The sequence below is a fragment of the Papaver somniferum genome, chromosome 2, assembly GCF_003573695.1.
Source record: "Papaver somniferum cultivar HN1 chromosome 2, ASM357369v1, whole genome shotgun sequence".
NCBI classification, from domain to species: Eukaryota; Viridiplantae; Streptophyta; class Magnoliopsida; order Ranunculales; family Papaveraceae; genus Papaver; species Papaver somniferum.
In genome coordinates, this window is record NC_039359.1 from 77482097 (window position 1) to 77501058 (window position 18962).

An 18962-nucleotide genomic window follows, 5' to 3' on the forward strand; every position below is an offset into this window, starting at 1 on the left:
TAGTTCAACACAGGTTCAAAATTTCAATAACACATTGTTATTTATGATAAGGCATTATAGATTTCTTTACCTGCGTATAAGCTGACGTTCTTTCACAATCTTTCTCAATCCATAAAGAAGGTTATCAATTAAGCAAAACAATTTTCTCCCCATAAGATTTTTTCAAAAAAAAAAAAGACACACCAAATATTGAAACTGTTAGCATATAAAACTTAGCACAAAAGAATTTAACAGTGAAATTTCCATTATTACTCACTGACAATCTAACTTTATCCTTTTCTAGATCATTCTCCTAACTCCCTTTTTGAGTTCATCAGCTTCATCTAGGAGGTTTCCATAAACCGCGTCCTATCCCATAAATCTCAATAGGACTTCCAATAGGGAAGAAAACGTTTAATTAATGATTCAGCGCACCCAATTCTACCAATTTCAATATGTACAACCACTCTAAACCTTCCACATCAAACTAATCAATCCAATCCTACGGTCTCTAACGCGTCATAACACGTATCGGATTTTTAACAATTCATATAAATAATTATCAGTTTTTTAATAAAAATCCCCCAAAAAAGCACTTTTTTATTTAGTTTTTTTTTTTCTTTCTTCGATCCGATCAGAAATCAGAAGAGCCTCCTTCTTCTCTCTCTCTTAGGGTTTCGATTTCTCTATTCCAATTTCGCCCAATCTTGTTAAATTATTTAGGGTTTTCAATTTTGATTTCATCGATTCATAAATTTATTTTGCGTGTGTGTTTGTGTGAAGATTAAAAAAAATTAAAAAAAATATTTTAGGGTTCGTGAAATGGGGGTATTGGAGGTTGAGAGTGGCGGTTCATCACCGTCTGTATCAATGGTGAAGAAGAAGCTTGGTGTTACAAATCCAATTTCAATTGCTGGTCCAACTGAATCTGATTTGCAGAGAAGCTTAGAATTGGAGAAGGTATGAGTTTGTGGAAATTTCGGATTTGTTTTGTTTTGTTTGTTGTGTTTCTGATTTTGTTTTTTGATTGTATCTGTGAAGTTTTTGGTGGATTCTGGATTATACGAAAGTAAAGAAGAAGCTGCTCAAAGAGAAGAGATTTTGAGTCAGATCAATCAGGTACAAATTGAGTCAGACTTCAATTTGATTCGTGGGATTTTGTAATACTGTTTGTGCTTAAGTGTGTCTAGCGGAACCATGAATGCTGTATAGAATTTTGGTTATTTAGATATTTTACTGTTGTTTGATTTGGGGTTTTAATTTGCTGTAAACACTTTTTTGTTTTTGCTTTAATTTAGTCATGTGTTTATAAATATTGGTGCTGTTATGTATTAGGTTGTGAAAGCATGGGTTAAACAACTTACTCGTCAGAAAGGGTATACAGACCAGATGGTAGAAGATGCAAATGCTGTTCTATTTACTTTTGGATCATATCGTTTGGGGGTAAGATTTGCTCTAAAAGTAATATTATGTTCTAATTTTATATTTCAGTTCTGCTTTATGATTGAGATTGAGTGTAGAACGTACAGAATTTGATATTGAAGCTCGAGGAAGGTTTATATGATATCATTCTAGGCTTACGAAGAAGTTTTTTTCTTTATGAATAAGTGAGTCGTATCGTGATACCCCTTGGTGTCATTTGTGAAGGATTTTTTTAGGACACCTTGGTTTTTAGTGGGTCTACATGTAGTAGAAACTTCGAAGTTACTGCTACTACGTGAGCGTCCTATGATTTCCTACAGAACACTCCCAAAATTAGTTGATTACTTGGGCGTCCTCTGTAGTTGTCCTTTCGTCATATAATTGTTCTAGCGACTTATTTTGGGCCTACCTTTTCAAACTTAAGCTGTAGAGCTTGGACTTAGCTTCTGTTTGCTCTTTTTTATGCAAATCGGCACATAAATCCATTTCGTGCTTCATCGAACACTTCGAGCTGCTGAAAGCTATATTGGATGTGATTGTGATTTGGATTAAAGTCATTCTCTTATTTTCATGTTTAAGATCATCTTCAACTTACCTTATTTCTTGGCAGGTGCATGGCCCTGGAGCAGACATAGACACCTTGTGTGTTGGGCCATCCTATGTAAATCGCGAGGTAAACTATCAAAATGCCTATTATGTTGTTTTGCATATTGCGGGCATGATATTATGTGGTTGATCCAATCAAACTAAATCTTTGTGTTTACTCTCTTCCTTTGCAGGATTTCTTTATTATATTGCATGATATCCTGTCTCATATGGAAGAAGTTACTGAACTGCAGCCAGTTCCGGATGCACATGTTCCCGTGATGAAATTCAAATATTCTGGGATCTCAATTGATCTTCTTTATGCAAGTGTCTCCCTTCTGGTTGTTCCTGAAGTAAGTGTCTGTGAAAGTAAAGCGCTTGTTTGGTTATGGCCAATACCATTGACTAACACAGTATTCCAACATGGTGCCAGTAAATAATTATTGTTAACCGGATACTGTGGATATATGTAATTTATGTCTCCCTTCTGGTTGTTCCTGAAGTAAGTGTCTGTGAAAGTAAAGCGCTTGTTTGGTTATGGTCAATACCATTGACTAACACAGTATTCCAACATGGTGCCAGTAAATAATTATTGTTAACCGGATACTGTGGATATATGTAATTTATGTTTGTAACTGATAGAAGTTCAACTGGACAGGATTTGGACATCTCTGATTTATCTGTGTTGTACAATGTTGATGAGCAAACTGTTCGGAGTCTTAATGGTTGCAGGGTTGCTGATCAAATTCTTCGACTTGTTCCGAATGTGGAGGTAATGAGATGGGTTTTGTTTGACTTTCATGTTTTCCTCATCTGTTTACCTGTCCTCAACTGTTTGCTTTTGTCTGCTAGCATTTTCGCACGACCCTCCGATGTTTGAAGTTTTGGGCCAAAAGACGTGGTGTCTATTCAAATGTGAGTGATCTTCTATGTTATGATTTTCAGTTCATCTGCGCATTTTACTTACTCTAAGTTTGTTGTGGTTCAGGTGACTGGATTTCTCGGTGGAGTAAATTGGGCTCTTCTGGTTGCGCGTGTATGTCAGCTTTACCCTAATGCAGTCCCTAGTATGCTGGTTTCCAGATTCTTCAGGGTATATACCCAGTGGCGCTGGCCGAATCCTGTTATGTTGTGTGCAATAGAGGAGGATGATGAACTTCTGTTGCCTGTATGGGATCCACGTAAGAATCCTAGAGATCGAACACATCATATGCCGATTATTACCCCTGCATATCCTTGCATGAACTCCAGCTATAATGTTTCGACAAGTACGCTTCGAGTTATGATGGAGCAATTTGAGAAGGGTAACAAGATCTGTGAGGTAATAGCATAATTAATTACTCATGAGCTTACATATTCGTGCGATGCCTAGTTATCACGTACTAAAATATTTTTCTTCTCTGTTTCCAGGAGGTAGAACTGAATAAAGCACATTGGAGTGCTTTGTTTGAGCCTTACCTATTTTTTGAAACGTACAAAAATTATCTGCAAATTGACATCATTGCGGCAGATGCTGATGATTTACTTTCTTGGAAAGGCTGGGTAGAGTCCAGGTTGAGGCAATTAACTCTCAAGGTAAAGTTAATGCTTCCCTTACCTGAGCAGCGGAAACTAGTAAACCAATAAGAAGAGAGAATTGGGATTGCAAGTGGGTTATCGTTTAAGTTCAGTTTTTGCACCACTCACTGATTTTTTATTTTTATTTTTTATGCTGCAGATAGAGAGAGACACTGTTGGTATGTTGCAGTGCCATCCATATCCTCATGAATATGCAGACATTTCTAAACAATGCTCGCATAGTGCATTTTTCATGGGTTTGCAGAGGAATCAAGGTGTGGAGGTTCAGGAAGGACAGCAATTTGATATCCGGGGAACAGTGGAGGAATTTAGGCATTCAGTGAACATGTACATGTTTTGGAAACCAGGAATGGACATATATGTTTCTCATGTTCGTAGAAAGCAGATTCCCTCATATGTGTTTCCAGAAGGGTACAAACGATCTCGTACCTCATCTAGGGTTTCAAGTCATCATCAAGAGTCTGAAAAAACAAGGGAGTGTAGCAAGAATGGTTCTCCATCAGAGAGGCGGCTCAAGAGGAAAAATGATGTTGAAGGGAGTCCAGGTGACGAGAGACTACAGAAACGTGCTTCTATTAGCCCCATAAGGCGAGAATCTTTATCTTCTGAAACTGGAAGTCGGTCTGGCAGTGGAACATGTCAGATCCAGAGGAAAAATGATGCTGAAGTTGGTCACGATGTCTGCGAGAGACCACAAAAACATGCTTCTATTAGCCCGCAAAGGCAGGACTCTGTTTCACCTATAATTTGCTCTACTAGTGGAACTAATCAAGTCTGTTCTGTGGAGGGTAAAATGGATTATGCGTCTACAAGTACAGTAGGTATTATTGCTGATGTTGGTTGTACTTCGAGTCACTTGGACAACGAAAAAGTTTCGGAGGAGTCTGTACAACAAGGTAGGATACAGGATATGACATCTATCGAACCTAATGAAGAGAGAATGAATGGGACACCAGGAATTAGTTGCGCATCAGGAGTAACATGTCCGGCTAGCTCAAGTGAAGGTGCTCGAGGTGCAGGTTTAGGACATGCTGAGGAAGCGGCAAGGCAATTGAGTGAGGAAAAAGTTGGAGGTGAGCCGTGCAGCAGTAGCAGCAGCAGCAGTACTAATGTCAATAGTGAGGTCAGTTCATGTGATATAAGCTTGGAATCATGTGTAGCAAGTAGCCGCAGTAGTAGTTGTAGCAGTGAAAATTCTGGGTTCAGGCATGAAAGGAAGAATGACAACAGACAGGGTTGTTATGTGCAGGGTTTTGTTTGTGGTGAATCAAATTCAGAGATAGTACTTTTGGAGGATGATGGGTGCATAAATGAGAGTGGGGTGATATTACAAGATGGCCTTGCGCAAGAATTGAAGGTATTTTTGGATATCTTGCATGTTTCTCATGTATACCTGTTGTTATTGGTTTGGGGTTTCTAACTTCTTTCTTTTTATTTTAATTTCCCTTCCTTCACTTCCTTGAGCTGTTTTTCTTTGTCTTTCATCTACCTGTTCATGTTTGGATTTTGAAGCCAAATGTCGTGCTTGGTATGGTTCTAAAAGCTCGCGGTGGCGGTAGTGCAGAACCTGTGCAGAAACCGGTGATAAGGCATGGACTATTTGGAACCCTAATAACTTGTACCAAGGATGTTCGTTTTCTTATTTTCTATTTGTTCTGATTTTGATAATGTATTACTCTTATAAGTTCATTTTCTTAGTTTTTGTGTATCTTTAACAATGATGCCTTTCTGGTTTATGGATTTTTTGTTGTTGTGGTTGGCAGGTTTAGTTTGACGTCAACAGCATGAAGAACTAAAGCTGCCGCAGAATCAACAGCATGAAGACCTGAAGCTGCCGCAGATTAGCCATTCACTAGTTCGATTCTGTACTTCGGTTTTCACCAATGAGAGAGAATTGAAGCGCGCAGAAGATTAGAAAGCCAGCAGTGTTTGTATGGGTAAGTAAATATTAAAAATTCTGGCTTTCATTTTGGTTTTTCGGGCATGCATTTTTCAGTTGCTGTTCAACAATTGGATCGCTCGCTGAAAAGGCAAGGTGGTGCACAGAGGTGGTGGTTATTGTGTGTTGTGTACAGCCATAGTTGTGAAGTAAATGTTCAGTACTGTTGAAAGATGTGAGTACTTCCGAAATCTCAGTGAAAGTAACAATGTTTCTTCGGGTGTGCTTACTTACTCGCAGTCCTTTTTTTTCTTTTTTTCCTTTTTTTATTTTCAATCTTGAAATTAGTAAGAGTCAAGTAGCTCTAAATGGTGTGTATGAGAGAAGTTGCTCAGATGATTTGTGGGTGTCCTGATACATTTTTTTTTTGATTTGCTATAATCCAGTTTTTAGTGTAAATCTCTCCAATGTTTTTTTATTCTGACCATTGTCATAGTTGAAGGTAATTAAAAAAAGCACCGATATTGGTCCCATGCCACACAAAGGGGATTGTAACCCTACCACATACAGTGGCTCGTAATTAGACTAAAATTTATTAACTAGTCATCTGGCAAATCTTCCTTGAACTTCCTATTGGATTTTGCAACCTATTTTTACTTCTATGTAGCATCTCCATATTTTCTGCTTCAAAAGTCGACGATTGTCCGGTTGAATTCCTTATCCCACTCCAAAGGCTCCGACTGAATCCCCTCGCACCAATGCCTTCCCTCTGGATATGAGAGAAGTTTCGATTAGGGGATACATTAACCAAGCAATATATCCTCATTAGTTGGGATAAAATACAAATTGTATAGTAAATCTTTCACTCTAGAGTAATTACAAAGGTGAGCTGAAGTATTCTTGGCTGCCTGCATCAATCTGAAAGGTGGATCACACCTACCCTTCCAGATGGGCCAGCAAACCAACAGCTAGCCTCTTGTAGTTGTAGGATCATATCTAAAATTTATCCAATAATTCTGCAATCATTAAAAGAGATTGTTTCCAAAAGCAAAGTTAGCTGATAAATGCAAATAATCCCAGACTTCCCTAGTACCAGGGCATTTCGTGAAGATATGAGCAAGGGACTCCCCACTGCGATTGCATAACTTACAAATGGGGTCAGTGTAGTTTAAGGATTTTAGCAACTCTGGCACTAGTTGGCAGAATGCCATGAGCAGCTTTCCATTTTCTTACAGATGGGGTAACACCAAGTTTCCAGATCTTGCTCCAGTTAGTAGAGTGAGCTGAGTTAGCATGCTCAAGGTCCACTTTTTTCTTGTATATAAGCACTTGACAGAGAAGTCATCCTTTTCAGTTTCCTATAAGTTGCAAACTCGTTGAAGGTTTAATAAAGCTTTCATACTGTCTCGCATAAGCTGCCCTTGTAGGTTATCTGAAAGCTGGGTTCAATTTCACCGCAAAATCTTGCTAAGACTTGCCCCTCTCTAATTGTCTATTATACAACGCCAACCGAGGGAATGAAGCAGCCAATGCATCTTAGTAGGTTTACACTTGTAAAATGGTAATATTACAAAATTGGTGCCCGCATAGAACCTCAGATACAAGACTACTAGGTTGAATGTTAATGTTACCAAAATTAATATGTCGCGCACTTGGTCACACTGTAATTTCGCATAAGAAAAAAAAAGAAGGTAAAATATACTACTTGCAGGGCTGCTCATAAACGTAAAGTGCAAGCCGAATTGAACTTCAACATTTTGTGTATAATTCTCGGCACTCTTATTATTCATTCTCAATTATTCAGATTGAACATAGGTCGTCAAAGTTACGTCAAAAGATTCAAAACATAGCTTTCTCAATAATAATAATACCAATATTGAAACATGTCACCCCTCTCTAGGATTTGTTTGCAATTTTTTTGACAGTAAGATTAGGAATTGTCTGCTGGTATGTTGCTGATAAGTATGCACTACGCAAAGAAACATGCATGAACATGTCAACTTGCTCGTTATATTAGGGAGCAAAATTTTGTTTGATATAGCAAGGCATCATTCTTTGGGTCCCAAGTGTCAACTCAATATATTAGGTGAGTCAGTGAGTATGATGGGCAGATGATACAAATAGAAAATACATATTTGCCATGCAGATGCCATGTTTGTGAAAAAAATCAGTTTCTTGTTTAGGAAACAAAACCAAATTGATCACTACCCAACAAAACCCAATGATACAGATTTCTGGTTTACTCACATGCAAAATATCAAGAAATATCAATCACTCCCTTCATCATAGATTCACAATAGTATGTCGCTATGCATCTTATTCTTAAGTACTGTGGTCTTTGTGACTTCTCCTTGTTACTTGTTAGGCAGACATGGCCCTTCTATAGTGTTTTTGCTCATTGTTTTTCTTCATTTTCTCTGATTGTCAATTGGCCCATCTATACCATACTGAAAATGGGTCTTCTGTAGATATATGAATTTTGCACGTTGATGGGTTTTTTTGAAAAATCTGCCACTTGCGAGCGGCAACGTGGTGTGCCTTTCACATTTTTTTTAGTAGTGATTTATTTTTATTCAAACAAATTACTTGCTCAAAAATTGTTAGGATGTCTACGTAGAGGCGTAAAAGAACCAACAAAAAAAAATGCTCGCCGCGTATCATTTCACAAAAAAAATGCTCGCCGTGTATCATATCACAGTTCATAAGGATAAAGAAACGTACATACAAAGAGAGAGAGAGATGACATGAGAGACATGACATGAGAGACAGAGAGTGAGAATGAGAATTTATAATGTAAGGAATGGCGAGAATGTTAATTATGGGACCATCTTTTGTATATTTCTTTTCTTCTTCTCCCATAGTTTATAAGAACAGTGATTTAGTATTAAACATGGGTTAATATTATATAACCATGTGAGATGCATGATGGTTGGTTTCCGATAGAAAAGAAAAGAAAAAAAAAAGATGCACGATGGTCAGAAATGATGTTGTCTTGCCTAGTTCTATCTTCCTGTAGCTTTTGTGTGCTATATGATGATCAGTAAGAAACGGCCTCCAGTTATGAACATAACCTAACCCCTTCGACACTATCAAGAGTTGTTTTCTTTCTTCCATCAACTAGTTAGTTTAGATCTAGCTCTTAATTAAATGAACATTAGTTGGTGACGTACGAGACTGGTCTTTGTGGGTTCATCGACATCAAATCACTATAGCTAGCGAGCTACATCTTAATCTATTATTTATCTCGCTTAAGCTATACACTCATGTCCGCAGCCTAGCTAGTTAGCAGTGAGAAGATATTGTACGACACCTCGTTGTCTGCATGCATATACCTCCTCGCAGCCGGACATCTTTACAACAGATAAAATGGTCAAGACAAGCACATCTATATTTGCATAACCAAAACATCACTGCAATTTTTGTTAAGATTCAGTGATATCGGGCATTTGGTCACGTATAACCCAGCTGATGGTTTGAAGCTCAGCGGCTCCGGGCTGATGAATAGGCATGATCAACATGTTGACATAATGGTAGAGTTGTAGATAAATTTATAGCTTGACATAATCATTAGTACTAGGGTTGTTCAAATAATTTATATGCCGAAGCCAGGCGTGTGCAGACCGGTGTTTAAGAATAATGTTAGCTAGTGAAGTAGGAGTTCATCATGATTTCTTCTAGGCATATTCGTCATTGGTTCTTTCTTCTTTATTTTTTCCTTAAATAACTGTTTAGGGGGATCATTTAGCACGATTAATACTATCCTTAGAAATATTTAATACGATTACATCTATCCTTAAAATATTTAGTACAAATTTAAAATTGTATCTTACGTACTTAGCTTAGGAATCTATCAATTGTTAAGCTAAAGGCTGTAATCAACTAAGAATTAAGAAAAGAATTTGGAGTGTACTTGATCTAATATAAGAATGTTATATACCAGTTGATGATTGTTTGGCGATGTACGAACGTTAAGAATTCGATAAAAATACATAATAATTTTTGTTTTGTTTTCTGCCATTTTGATTTCAGCAGTAGATTCCTAAGCTCGCAAGCACACTGTACTGTTTATAAAGAATTACTAGTTTTCTGTCCAAAAGAATATAGGTAAGATCTGTAACTGTAACTGTAAGTGTTATGTTATGACTTGAGAGGTAATTTTCATAGTGTGGACAATCTTCAAGGAATCATCACTATCTCCAAATTCCGCATGGGGGTGTAAGTACGCACCACATGATTATGTGACCGTTATTAAGGTGGCCCATAGCATACGTCTGTAAACTTGGTTTTTAGCAGACCTTGCAACCGTTTTAAGCCACGGAACGCCTGTGATTCGCAACGTGATCTCTATCAGCCCCTATATATGACACAACAAATGCTGTTGTTTTAATGACATGGTGGGATTAAGGAGCCACTCTTGAGTTATATATTAAGTGACTTAATTAAGACATATTCTCTTTTTATTTTCTATTCTTTTTGGTAAGCAAATAGTTGGACTCCATTACGATCCGACAATAAAATGGGGAGACGACCGGCACCCATAAGCAAGTACAGGTATAAAATCTAAGCAACTAGCTAGTTTGGTGGAGCTAGCTAGCCCCTTGGTCCCCACCCGCCCCCCCCCCCCCCCCCCCCCCCCCCCCCCCCCCCCCCCCCCCCCCCCCACCCCCCCCCACAGCCACCATACGTCGACTATTTTTAAACCAAATGGACTGTGCTCCATAAAGCTTAAGGTGGTGGCAGTGACTAAAAGTTGTCTAAATATAAAATATAAGAACATCCTTATCATGAATTAATTTTAGTTTGCAGATAACTCATTCACCAGATGATCCCTTCACACCACATTACCTCCTAACAACCTAACAATGAAAACAACTTGCAACTTATTAACCCACAATCCTGAAAAGTCATCTTCCTCCTGGTGCAATGGAAAAAACTCTGTTTCGCAGTGAAAACGATTCTTCGTTATCCTCGAAGCCGATTAAATCCAACGGTATATATACAACCTGTTTTCAGAATCTTGGGTGTGACCAACAGGATAATGTACAAGTGGGTGGAGACATTGATTGGAATTTGAATGCTTGCTATAATAAACACAGTAACTGGTAACTGACGCACTTCTGCAACAACAACCTGAATCCGAGAGAGAGATAGTCGGATAGATATAAAGAGAGATTCCTTCTTCCATCCTCGTGTGCACTGACTGTATTACTGCAGTTTTCTACTTCATAAAAGCGACAAGGGTAGGTTTTAAGTATCTGTAACAAAAGAATGCCATTATCTGTGTTTAATCCCACCTCCACGTTTGAAATGCATTATGATATGGATTGATTTGACACAAAAAAGAATAGATTTCTATCGTTATAACCTAGTCTTTCACTTGCAGTGGTAATACAGTATCTGAGGGGAACCCACCTCTCAAGTCTCACCCTATTTGTATAAAATATCTATCCTTACAAAAAATGATTTGCAAGAATAGTGGTGGCTATTAGCATCTTGCAAATTCGGTATGTCGCATGTGCTTTCATGCTTAAAAATAGTTGTTATGCAGCCATTTCTGACTAACATTTTTATATCTGTACCTGCTAGGACTTAAGCAAGAAGGTATTTGCGATAGAAGATACACGGGTAAACTTGCTGCTTACATGAAGTAGAACATGTATATCGAGTACAGTTTAAGATTTCAGAGATAAATGAAGCCTAGATTAACCAACAAAATCGATTCGGATAAACATAAAGATATAATAAGTTCAATATTATTGATGTCGGATGGCTATTTGATCTTTTGTAAAATACTCGAATTTTAGACACAACAGTGATCTATAACATTCATAACCCAGACAAATTATCTCCAACTGCTCCTAAACTGTTGCCTGGTTGTATGTTCAATACTAGTCTCAACTGTACGATGAACATTAGTCATTACAGTACTCCACCACATCAAAAACATATTGTAAAGGGAAAGAGCAAGGAACTATGGAAAATGTAATCTCACTTTTATCTTTTTCCAACCCAAAAAAAATTTAATAATACACAACCCAACAAAATATTGGGGAAAGTAAAAAAAAAAAATCCAAAACCTTCGATTATGTAATCCCTCTCTCTACAGAATTTTCTTTTAATTTTTCATGAAATAACTTTGATAGAAACCATCAACGGTTCAGATTGATCCTTGCACTTTTCCAAATCCGATTCTCCACAACCACCAGCACGCATCAGTATCTGAGATCTGCTAGCTTGTACTTCCCAATCAGTAGTACCAACAACATACAACATAAGCCCGGCACAACAAATTTGAGCAGACAATAGCCCCAACCAAAGCCCGCAAAAACCAACACCCAAAACAAACCCAAGCCCAACGGCAATAGGCATTCCGACAAGATAAAATGCACTTAAGTTAACGTTCGCCGCCGTGGACGGCCGTGCAGTGCCCCTCACCACCCCACAACCAACTGTTTGTGGACAATTTCCAAGTTCACATAACCCCAAGATTGGTAAAGCAGCTGATGTCAGCCGCAGGATTTCATGATCAAGGGTGAAAATCTGGGCCCACTTGTATCTCATCTTAACTGCAAATGTCATTGCTGATAAACCCATCAGGAATGCCAAAACTACTGCCACTCCAGCTGAAACTCTAGCTTTATTCGGACGATTCGCACCAAGTTCGTTCCCGACACGAGTCGACACGGCAAACCCGAGGGAAGACGGAAACACATAAATCAATGAAGTTGTTTGTATCAAAATCCCCATTGATGCCACTGTCGCTTTAGGGTTCACCAACAAACCACACAACACAATCATAATCTCGTACCACCACCATTCCAAACAAACGGACACGCAGCTCGGTACGGCCAGCCGTATCAATGGTTTCCAATCCGTTAAGCATTCCCGTGTCGGAGCTGACCATGTTGGTTCATGTAAACCGTAAAACCATACATACGAAACAAGAAACAGCAACACGAAGAAATTCGACGCCACGGACGCGACGGCGACACCGGAAACACCAAATTGGAAATGAGTAACCAGAACAAGATTGATGGGTACGTGTAGAACCGCACCAAAAGTCGATGCTAATGTCAATGGGTGCGTAATATTTTGTGAACGAAGGTAAATGCGGATTGGATGTATGATTGAGTTTGTTAGCAGGTCTGGTAGTGAAAACATCAAATACGTATGTGCTAGTCGTGTGATATTCGGATCCTGATGTAAAAAGAGCAAGATTTTCGTAATGTTTAACCATAAAAGAGATATCGGTATACAAGAAAGAAGAAGGAAAATTATAGTTCGATGAAGAGTTAAAGAAAGGAATTTTGGACGTTGAGCACCGAAAGCTTGAGCACATAATGGTTCCATTCCTAGTGACAGACCGGCAATTACTGAATATCCAGTGATGTTTGCAAAAGCTATGGCTAATGATCCTGCTGCAAGTTCAGTATCACCTAAACGACCCAAGAAGAACATTGATAAGATTGATCGTGAGTATAGAATCAGTGCTGTTAAGATTATTGGGAATGAAAGATTTAGAAGAGATTTTGTTTCTCGTATGATTTCTGAGATTTTTGGGTATGTGTAGAATTGGATATCATCATTATCATTATCATCATGATCATGATTTTGATGATGATGATGTTCGATTCTGGTAGTGGTTTTTTCTGGTGGGGATGAGGAGGAGAATTTTGTTGTATCTTCTAGTGTTGATAAGATTGCTAGATATAAATGGGTTTCTTGTATTTGTGATGGTTTTTCATTTGTTGTGTGGCTTTTTGGATTTGGATTACACATATTTTGTGATGATTTTTTCTTGATTTTCTTGATCAGAGAATTCTCATCAAGAGCTCTCTGTTTTTTTCTCTCTCTGTGTGTGTCTCTAACTTGTGAGTTGAGGAGGGATGGGGAGAATTTATGGAACTAGAGTCTGATGGATGGGGCTAAAATTGTAATTTATTACTTATGTCAGAAAATCAGAGAGCTCCTATTTTCCATACAAAATTTACTTTTACGAAAAAAATGGAATTTATGGGTATGGTTACTTGGTCTTTCTAGGAGTAATCGTGCCACGGAGAATCCGACAAAAAAATTTCCGCTGAAGCATTTAGAAACGTGGTTTGAACTAGACTATCAATGTCACAGATTTACGGTCGTTTTCAAATTAGAGGCTTAAGGGTCGAATACGGATGGCTGTTGTCACCACCCTATAATTTTACAGACTTGCTAGACACACAGAAAATTATCCACCGACAAATGTACCGTTTGTTATCGCGCGGACACAGTTTATCGTTCTTTGCATTGTGATAGGGATGAGGTAGAAGTGAGCCTCACCATCCCTTCACACGATGCAGTTTCTTTGGTGGATAAAGCATTTCTGAATCATACTACTACTCTGATATTCTGTATGGAGTAATCTGTTTTGAGATTTAAAACATAATTTTTGAGCTTTAAGCTTTTTAAATAAAATTAATTGCTTGATTCATTTGTTTTTTCTTTTTTTTTTAATTCCTGCTTTAGGACACTTCTGGTTCTGGCACACTTATATTGTACATTTAGTGTTGTTTTGGTATCTCTTACTTAATATAAACACACTAATAAATGGAGTTAAACAAGTGAAGGAAAGGAAATTTAGGGTAAAATCAATGAAATGGTTTGATATGGGGAAGAAATTTGACTATGTTTTTATAGTAATAAAGGTAAATAAAGTGATGGCATTAATTTTCAAAATATTTTGACTTTCGGTCATAGCCCGTTTATTAACATTTTTAAAGACTTTTGAAAAAAAGTACACGTCTCTTTACTCTTTTTCATTAAGCTCCGGTATCTACTGCATTTTATTAAATGTGCTCGCACCAATTGCTCTTGTCATAACAAGTGGACAATGGAAAATCTACGTAACATCAATAATCCGGTGCTCGATAAAAAAGGCTCAAACAGTTCGTGCTTGCACCAATTGCTCTTCATATAACAAATGGACAACAAAAAATCGAAGTACCATTGCTAGATAGAAAATGCTGGAGCAACGCATGAGTAAAAAACTTTCTGGGGCAAATGCTGCAATTTAGAGAGCAATTAATCTCAAACATACTGTTTGGTGAAATCAAACAAAATGTACACATAAGATAAGGTTTTTGATTCAAAATAATTGAGCACATATGAATAGTTTGGCCCAGCTTGGCAACATGTCCATCCAATGTCTGCCTGTCTTAATTTTGTTCTTATTACTGAAAATGGGTTTTCTTTGTCAAAAAATTTCCATGGCCTTCCGAAAATTCTATGCTATATATGAAGGAATCTTTCTAATAAAACGAAAGTAGATGAAAAAAGGAACAGAAAAGTTTCTGAAAGCTTGATATTACATCAAACTTGTGAGTTTTTGTTGTGTACCATGCATGGCTCCAACTACAGATGTTTGAGTTTCTTAAGTGCATGCATGTTAAACTCACACACCAATATTCTTGTCCCTTAACTTGGGTGTCCGGTACAGTACTGATGCATTGTTTGTAGTCATACGAGTTTGATGAGTGCAACCATATTGTATCACGAGCATTAAACCTGTTCCGGCGTGTCCGTGCATCCTTGAACCCGAACAGTTTCGAGTCTTCCGACCCATATTTGTCTCCGCAAAAACCTGTTTAAGGCGTGTAATTATTCCTTTGGAAACATTTACCTGCAAACATTAGGTAAAACTGTTTTAAAATGAGTGTAAATATTTCATTCGTTGCTCTGAGGGGGACCAAATAGGACCATATTCTTTTTTCAGCTCAACATCACTTTTGATTTGTAAATTGCATGTTTTATTTTATTAGTAATGAACGGAATACGGAGCCAATAAACAATACCGACGAACAGAAAAGGAAAGATGACCAGAAAGGTCTAGCTAGTACTGTCGCCAATAGGAGGAAAATGAGCCTGGCTAGCTTAGTCCCTTTACAAGGAGACCATGATCTCACGTCAAAATTCTCTCTCGCACCTCCACCCACACACAAAATCTAGAGAAAAAAAATGGAAAGGAAAAGTAAAAAGTAAAATTAGGTCGAAACAAATAGGAGCACTCTTGAAAATATCTCTAAAGATTATTTGTGTCCGTATCTTGTTACAATTTACAGCATGCTTAAGCTGCCAAATTGGTCACTTGCCCATGTTGATATGGAAATTGTCTTTAATAAAGAATCGAAAGGGACGATGATTTGGAGATGCGATATTCTTTATATAATAACAGAGTTTTTTCAAGCATTTTGGTTAATCAGAGCTTCTGGTTAATTCTGTCCCATCAATTTTTCTTGAAGGAAATTTTTTTGACGTGGCATAATAAAAAACGTGGAAAATATTTTATGGCTCCATAAGATCTTTTTTAATGAAAAAATGATTTTTTTATTTCCTAAATCAGTTATGTTTAAAATAACAATGTTGGCAAAAATACATTGAATCAAAAATCAACTACACATTCACGATTTCATTGTAAAAATAAAAAAACAGATCAATCATGCATCAATCACATGATTAATGAACAAAAAAAATGTAAAAAAGACGTTGTCCAATGTCTAATGTCCAGTTACACTTCTCAAAATTAAAATTAAAAAAGAAGATTACACTTCTGATGAAATTCAAAAAAAATGTAAAATTGATCAATTTGGTCGTGGATACTAACCTTTGAATCCGATGTTGTGTTACTTGCAAATAAATTTTACAGTGATCCTGTTCAAAAGTAAAAAATTACAGAATTGTTAAAATCTGATGAAAAAAATTGAAGCAAGAATCTAAAGCAAGCTAATGCAAAAGCAATCTACGAAAAATTCAAGCAATAACAAAATAATAAACCTCATTTTTCATATTATTATTTTTAATTTGTTCATACTATAATTAAAATAAAATAAGTAACATAAAATAATAAATTAAATAAAGCCAATTTCTAATTTTGTTATGTCTTGATACGTAATATAATATTTGTGACCACTACTTACACTGATATGAGAATAATATAGTTTTCCAAAATTACAAAAGTTTTAATTATTAAGATGTTATTTCTTAAACGAAGGATTTTTTTTTCCTAAACTAAGACTTAGGAAATAATTTATAATTTTGATATGCTCGATATTTTTGGGCAAAGATATTGTGACGATTAATATGAATATCCAAAAAGAAATAGTGGATATATCCAAAATTATAAATATTACATAACATTTAAGATAATAATTTATATTGTTTCCTAAATTAATTTTTACTTTATTAAAATTTTTTATATTTAAAAATTATTATTTATTATCTCTTGAAAAATAATAATTATACAATTTTAGAAATTACAAATCTGAGTCTGGCTCTTTTAAGAAATTAGTTGGCACACGAGAATAGAATTTTTTTTTAATGGAATCTCTAGGCTTGATGACTCTCTATATAAGCACCCAACGTAAGGCCAAACTTCATTGTTTCCACATTGTTTTTTTTGATTTTGTGATCTTTTTTTCTTCTTAATGGGTTTTTTCTCTTCTTGCAATTTAGGGCAGTTTGTTTTTTTTGTTTGTTTTTGTTTCCCAGGTACCCTCGAGTTGTTGTAACCGGGTTCATCTTGCAACATCAAGGTATAAATTCATGCTGCTAATATTGTTCCGATATCAAACAGTGAAATCTTTCGGTTCGTTTTTCGATGTTTTTTTATCTTTTCATTTTTGTTTAGTGATGCAGACGATTAGTATCAGTTGTTTTTGGGTTTGAAGTTTTTGTTATATTCGTTTTTGATTTTCTTACAGATGCACGACTGACTTTTGTGTTTTGGGGTTTCAGTTAGAGAAAAGGAGAAAAATGTAACCATTTTGATTTTGCTTTTGGTTATGTTATTTGTATTCAATATAAATTGTGTATAAAAGAAATAAAACCATCCAGTAAGGGATTTTGGAGATCGATGTCACAAGTATCCAAATAGTTGTTGCCTGAAAACATTATAACCGCAAATTGTTTCACCGCTACCACCTAAAAATTTATAGGTGGGAAGCCAGAATTTTCAAGACACTGGCAGTCACCAAGTTAATTATTTTGTGAGTTTATTTTTAACTCAAGGGGAGTATCCGACCCAAGTGCCATGGCCTTAGCTCAAAAATCGATCTATAGTTAGTGAGGTAGAGTACACACCTCCTTAACAACGACAATGGTTTTATTGATTTTTCTTTATTTTTATATCTAATAAAGTTTGTGTATGCTCCAAACGTGTTAGATATCTTGCATAGGGTGTTTAATGTATTTGGTAGATTGGTTTTCAACTCAACGGTGATACTGATTTTCATTTGTTGTCACCATATTGTTATCCTCGGGCACAATTTAAAATTTTCCATAGCGTGAAATATCGATTGTATTTGATTTAGTAATACTGACCCAAGAATAAAACCAGAAATTTGGCCCACTTGGACTTGGTGAGCGAAGGTGAATTAAGACCTGCAAGCAATTCTAAGTATATTTGGTAAATGGAATACAGATCTTCGGCATATTGAATCAGATTTAGCGGAAATTCCATTACACAAACTCACTTTGTTTTGTTGGAACTCAACAAATTAAATTAATCGAACTGCCAATATTAACCTTATTGGTTTGTTCTATTTTCTCATCTAGCCGCTGCTCTTTGATGAGTTGGTTTAATTAACCTACTGTTTAGTTCATGTTTTCTCAGACGTGGTTGCTATACGGTGGGATGGATTAAAAACATGCAAGTTGTGACAATGCCAGACCAAAAAGAGTCCCTATAAGAATTAACCATCGTGGACATGAGGTTATTATGACAAAATCAATATCCCACGAACTCATGTGGTCTCCCCAACCAACATGTATGCAGGATCTCGATCATGTACCTGTACGACGTACTGAAACAGAAACACAGTGGTTCAAGGTCATCAAAATTGACCATACTGGTTTTCAAAATTTCCAATTACGTACTAAATGGTCAACAGATGTGGTACTTCACAGTTTGTTGGAAGATATACCAAGGTACCTTTATAACTAAATTACATTTTAAAATGAAAACGAAAGACTGCTTTGTTTTCTACAAAGATTGGAACTATATAGCATATAAAGGAGAGTAGTTTCTGATATTAACAAATCTATAGCGGACTTTACTAAAAAGGCAATTGTGTTAATATATAAAAAGATTTGGAATTCATAAAGAAAAGAAAAAAAAAATTGGTGGGGTGCCCCAAGCCTTTGCAGTAGTGCAATGCAAAGACGACGGGTGAACCGATGACTCACATATTAGATATTAAACTGATAAGAACAAATACTACGAACAAATACTACACTTGATCTTAGCTAAAAGGTCGAAAAAGGGGATTTCAAAACTAATACAAATATCATACCGGAAAAAAAAATATCATTGTAAAATTTAGAGGAAAATAAAATTCCCCATGGTGATCTTATAATTGACTAAAATTGAAATATCAAAAAATATAAAAACTCATAAAAGTATATCCTCCTAAAATGCACAAAACCATTTATGACCACCCGGAAACTTACGCAATGAAATGTTGAATATCTCTAGGTAAATTTTCACCCA

General features: G+C 36.5%; 2 protein-coding genes and 1 pseudogene across 5 annotated transcripts; 1 reads left to right on the top strand and 2 right to left on the bottom strand.

Annotated features, from left to right (window-relative positions):
- Positions 1-589: 589 nt before the first annotated feature.
- On the top strand, positions 590-5911 carry LOC113348111 (nuclear poly(A) polymerase 4-like). 4 transcript variants are annotated; one of them, XM_026591818.1, is made up of 13 exons: positions 590-939; positions 1021-1098; positions 1315-1422; positions 2012-2074; positions 2181-2339; positions 2645-2758; positions 2839-2901; positions 2975-3307; positions 3397-3561; positions 3704-4687; positions 4814-4921; positions 5077-5193; positions 5328-5911. In XM_026591818.1, exons 1-13 carry the CDS (start codon positions 802-804, stop codon positions 5331-5333), a joined length of 2436 nt encoding a protein of 811 aa, XP_026447603.1. In that variant the 5' UTR covers positions 590-801; the 3' UTR covers positions 5334-5911. The 4 variants fall into 4 exon arrangements, with proteins under 4 accessions (XP_026447603.1, XP_026447604.1, XP_026447601.1 ...); XM_026591819.1 differs by having other exon boundaries at positions 5077-5153; XM_026591816.1 differs by having other exon boundaries at positions 3704-4921.
- A 5522-nt stretch (positions 5912-11433) lies between these two features.
- LOC113353582 (protein DETOXIFICATION 51-like) lies at positions 11434-13296 on the bottom strand. The gene has a single exon (XM_026597135.1). It carries the CDS (start codon positions 13220-13222, stop codon positions 11567-11569), a length of 1656 nt encoding a protein of 551 aa, XP_026452920.1. The 5' UTR covers positions 13223-13296; the 3' UTR covers positions 11434-11566.
- A 5299-nt stretch (positions 13297-18595) lies between these two features.
- LOC113354783 lies at positions 18596-18739 on the bottom strand (annotated as a pseudogene).
- Between the last annotated feature and the right edge of the window lie 223 nt (positions 18740-18962).

Coding starts and splice junctions, on each gene's coding strand:
- LOC113348111 (XM_026591816.1), top strand. CDS start 802: ATGGGGGTATTGGAGGTTGAGAGTGGCGGTTCATCACCGTCTGTATCA. Junction 1,099..1,314: donor TTTTGAGTCAGATCAATCAG/GTACAAATTGAG, acceptor GTTATGTATTAG/GTTGTGAAAGCATGGGTTAA. Junction 3,562..3,703: donor TGAGGCAATTAACTCTCAAG/GTAAAGTTAATG, acceptor TTTATGCTGCAG/ATAGAGAGAGACACTGTTGG.
- LOC113353582 (XM_026597135.1), bottom strand. CDS start 13,222: ATGTGTAATCCAAATCCAAAAAGCCACACAACAAATGAAAAACCATCA.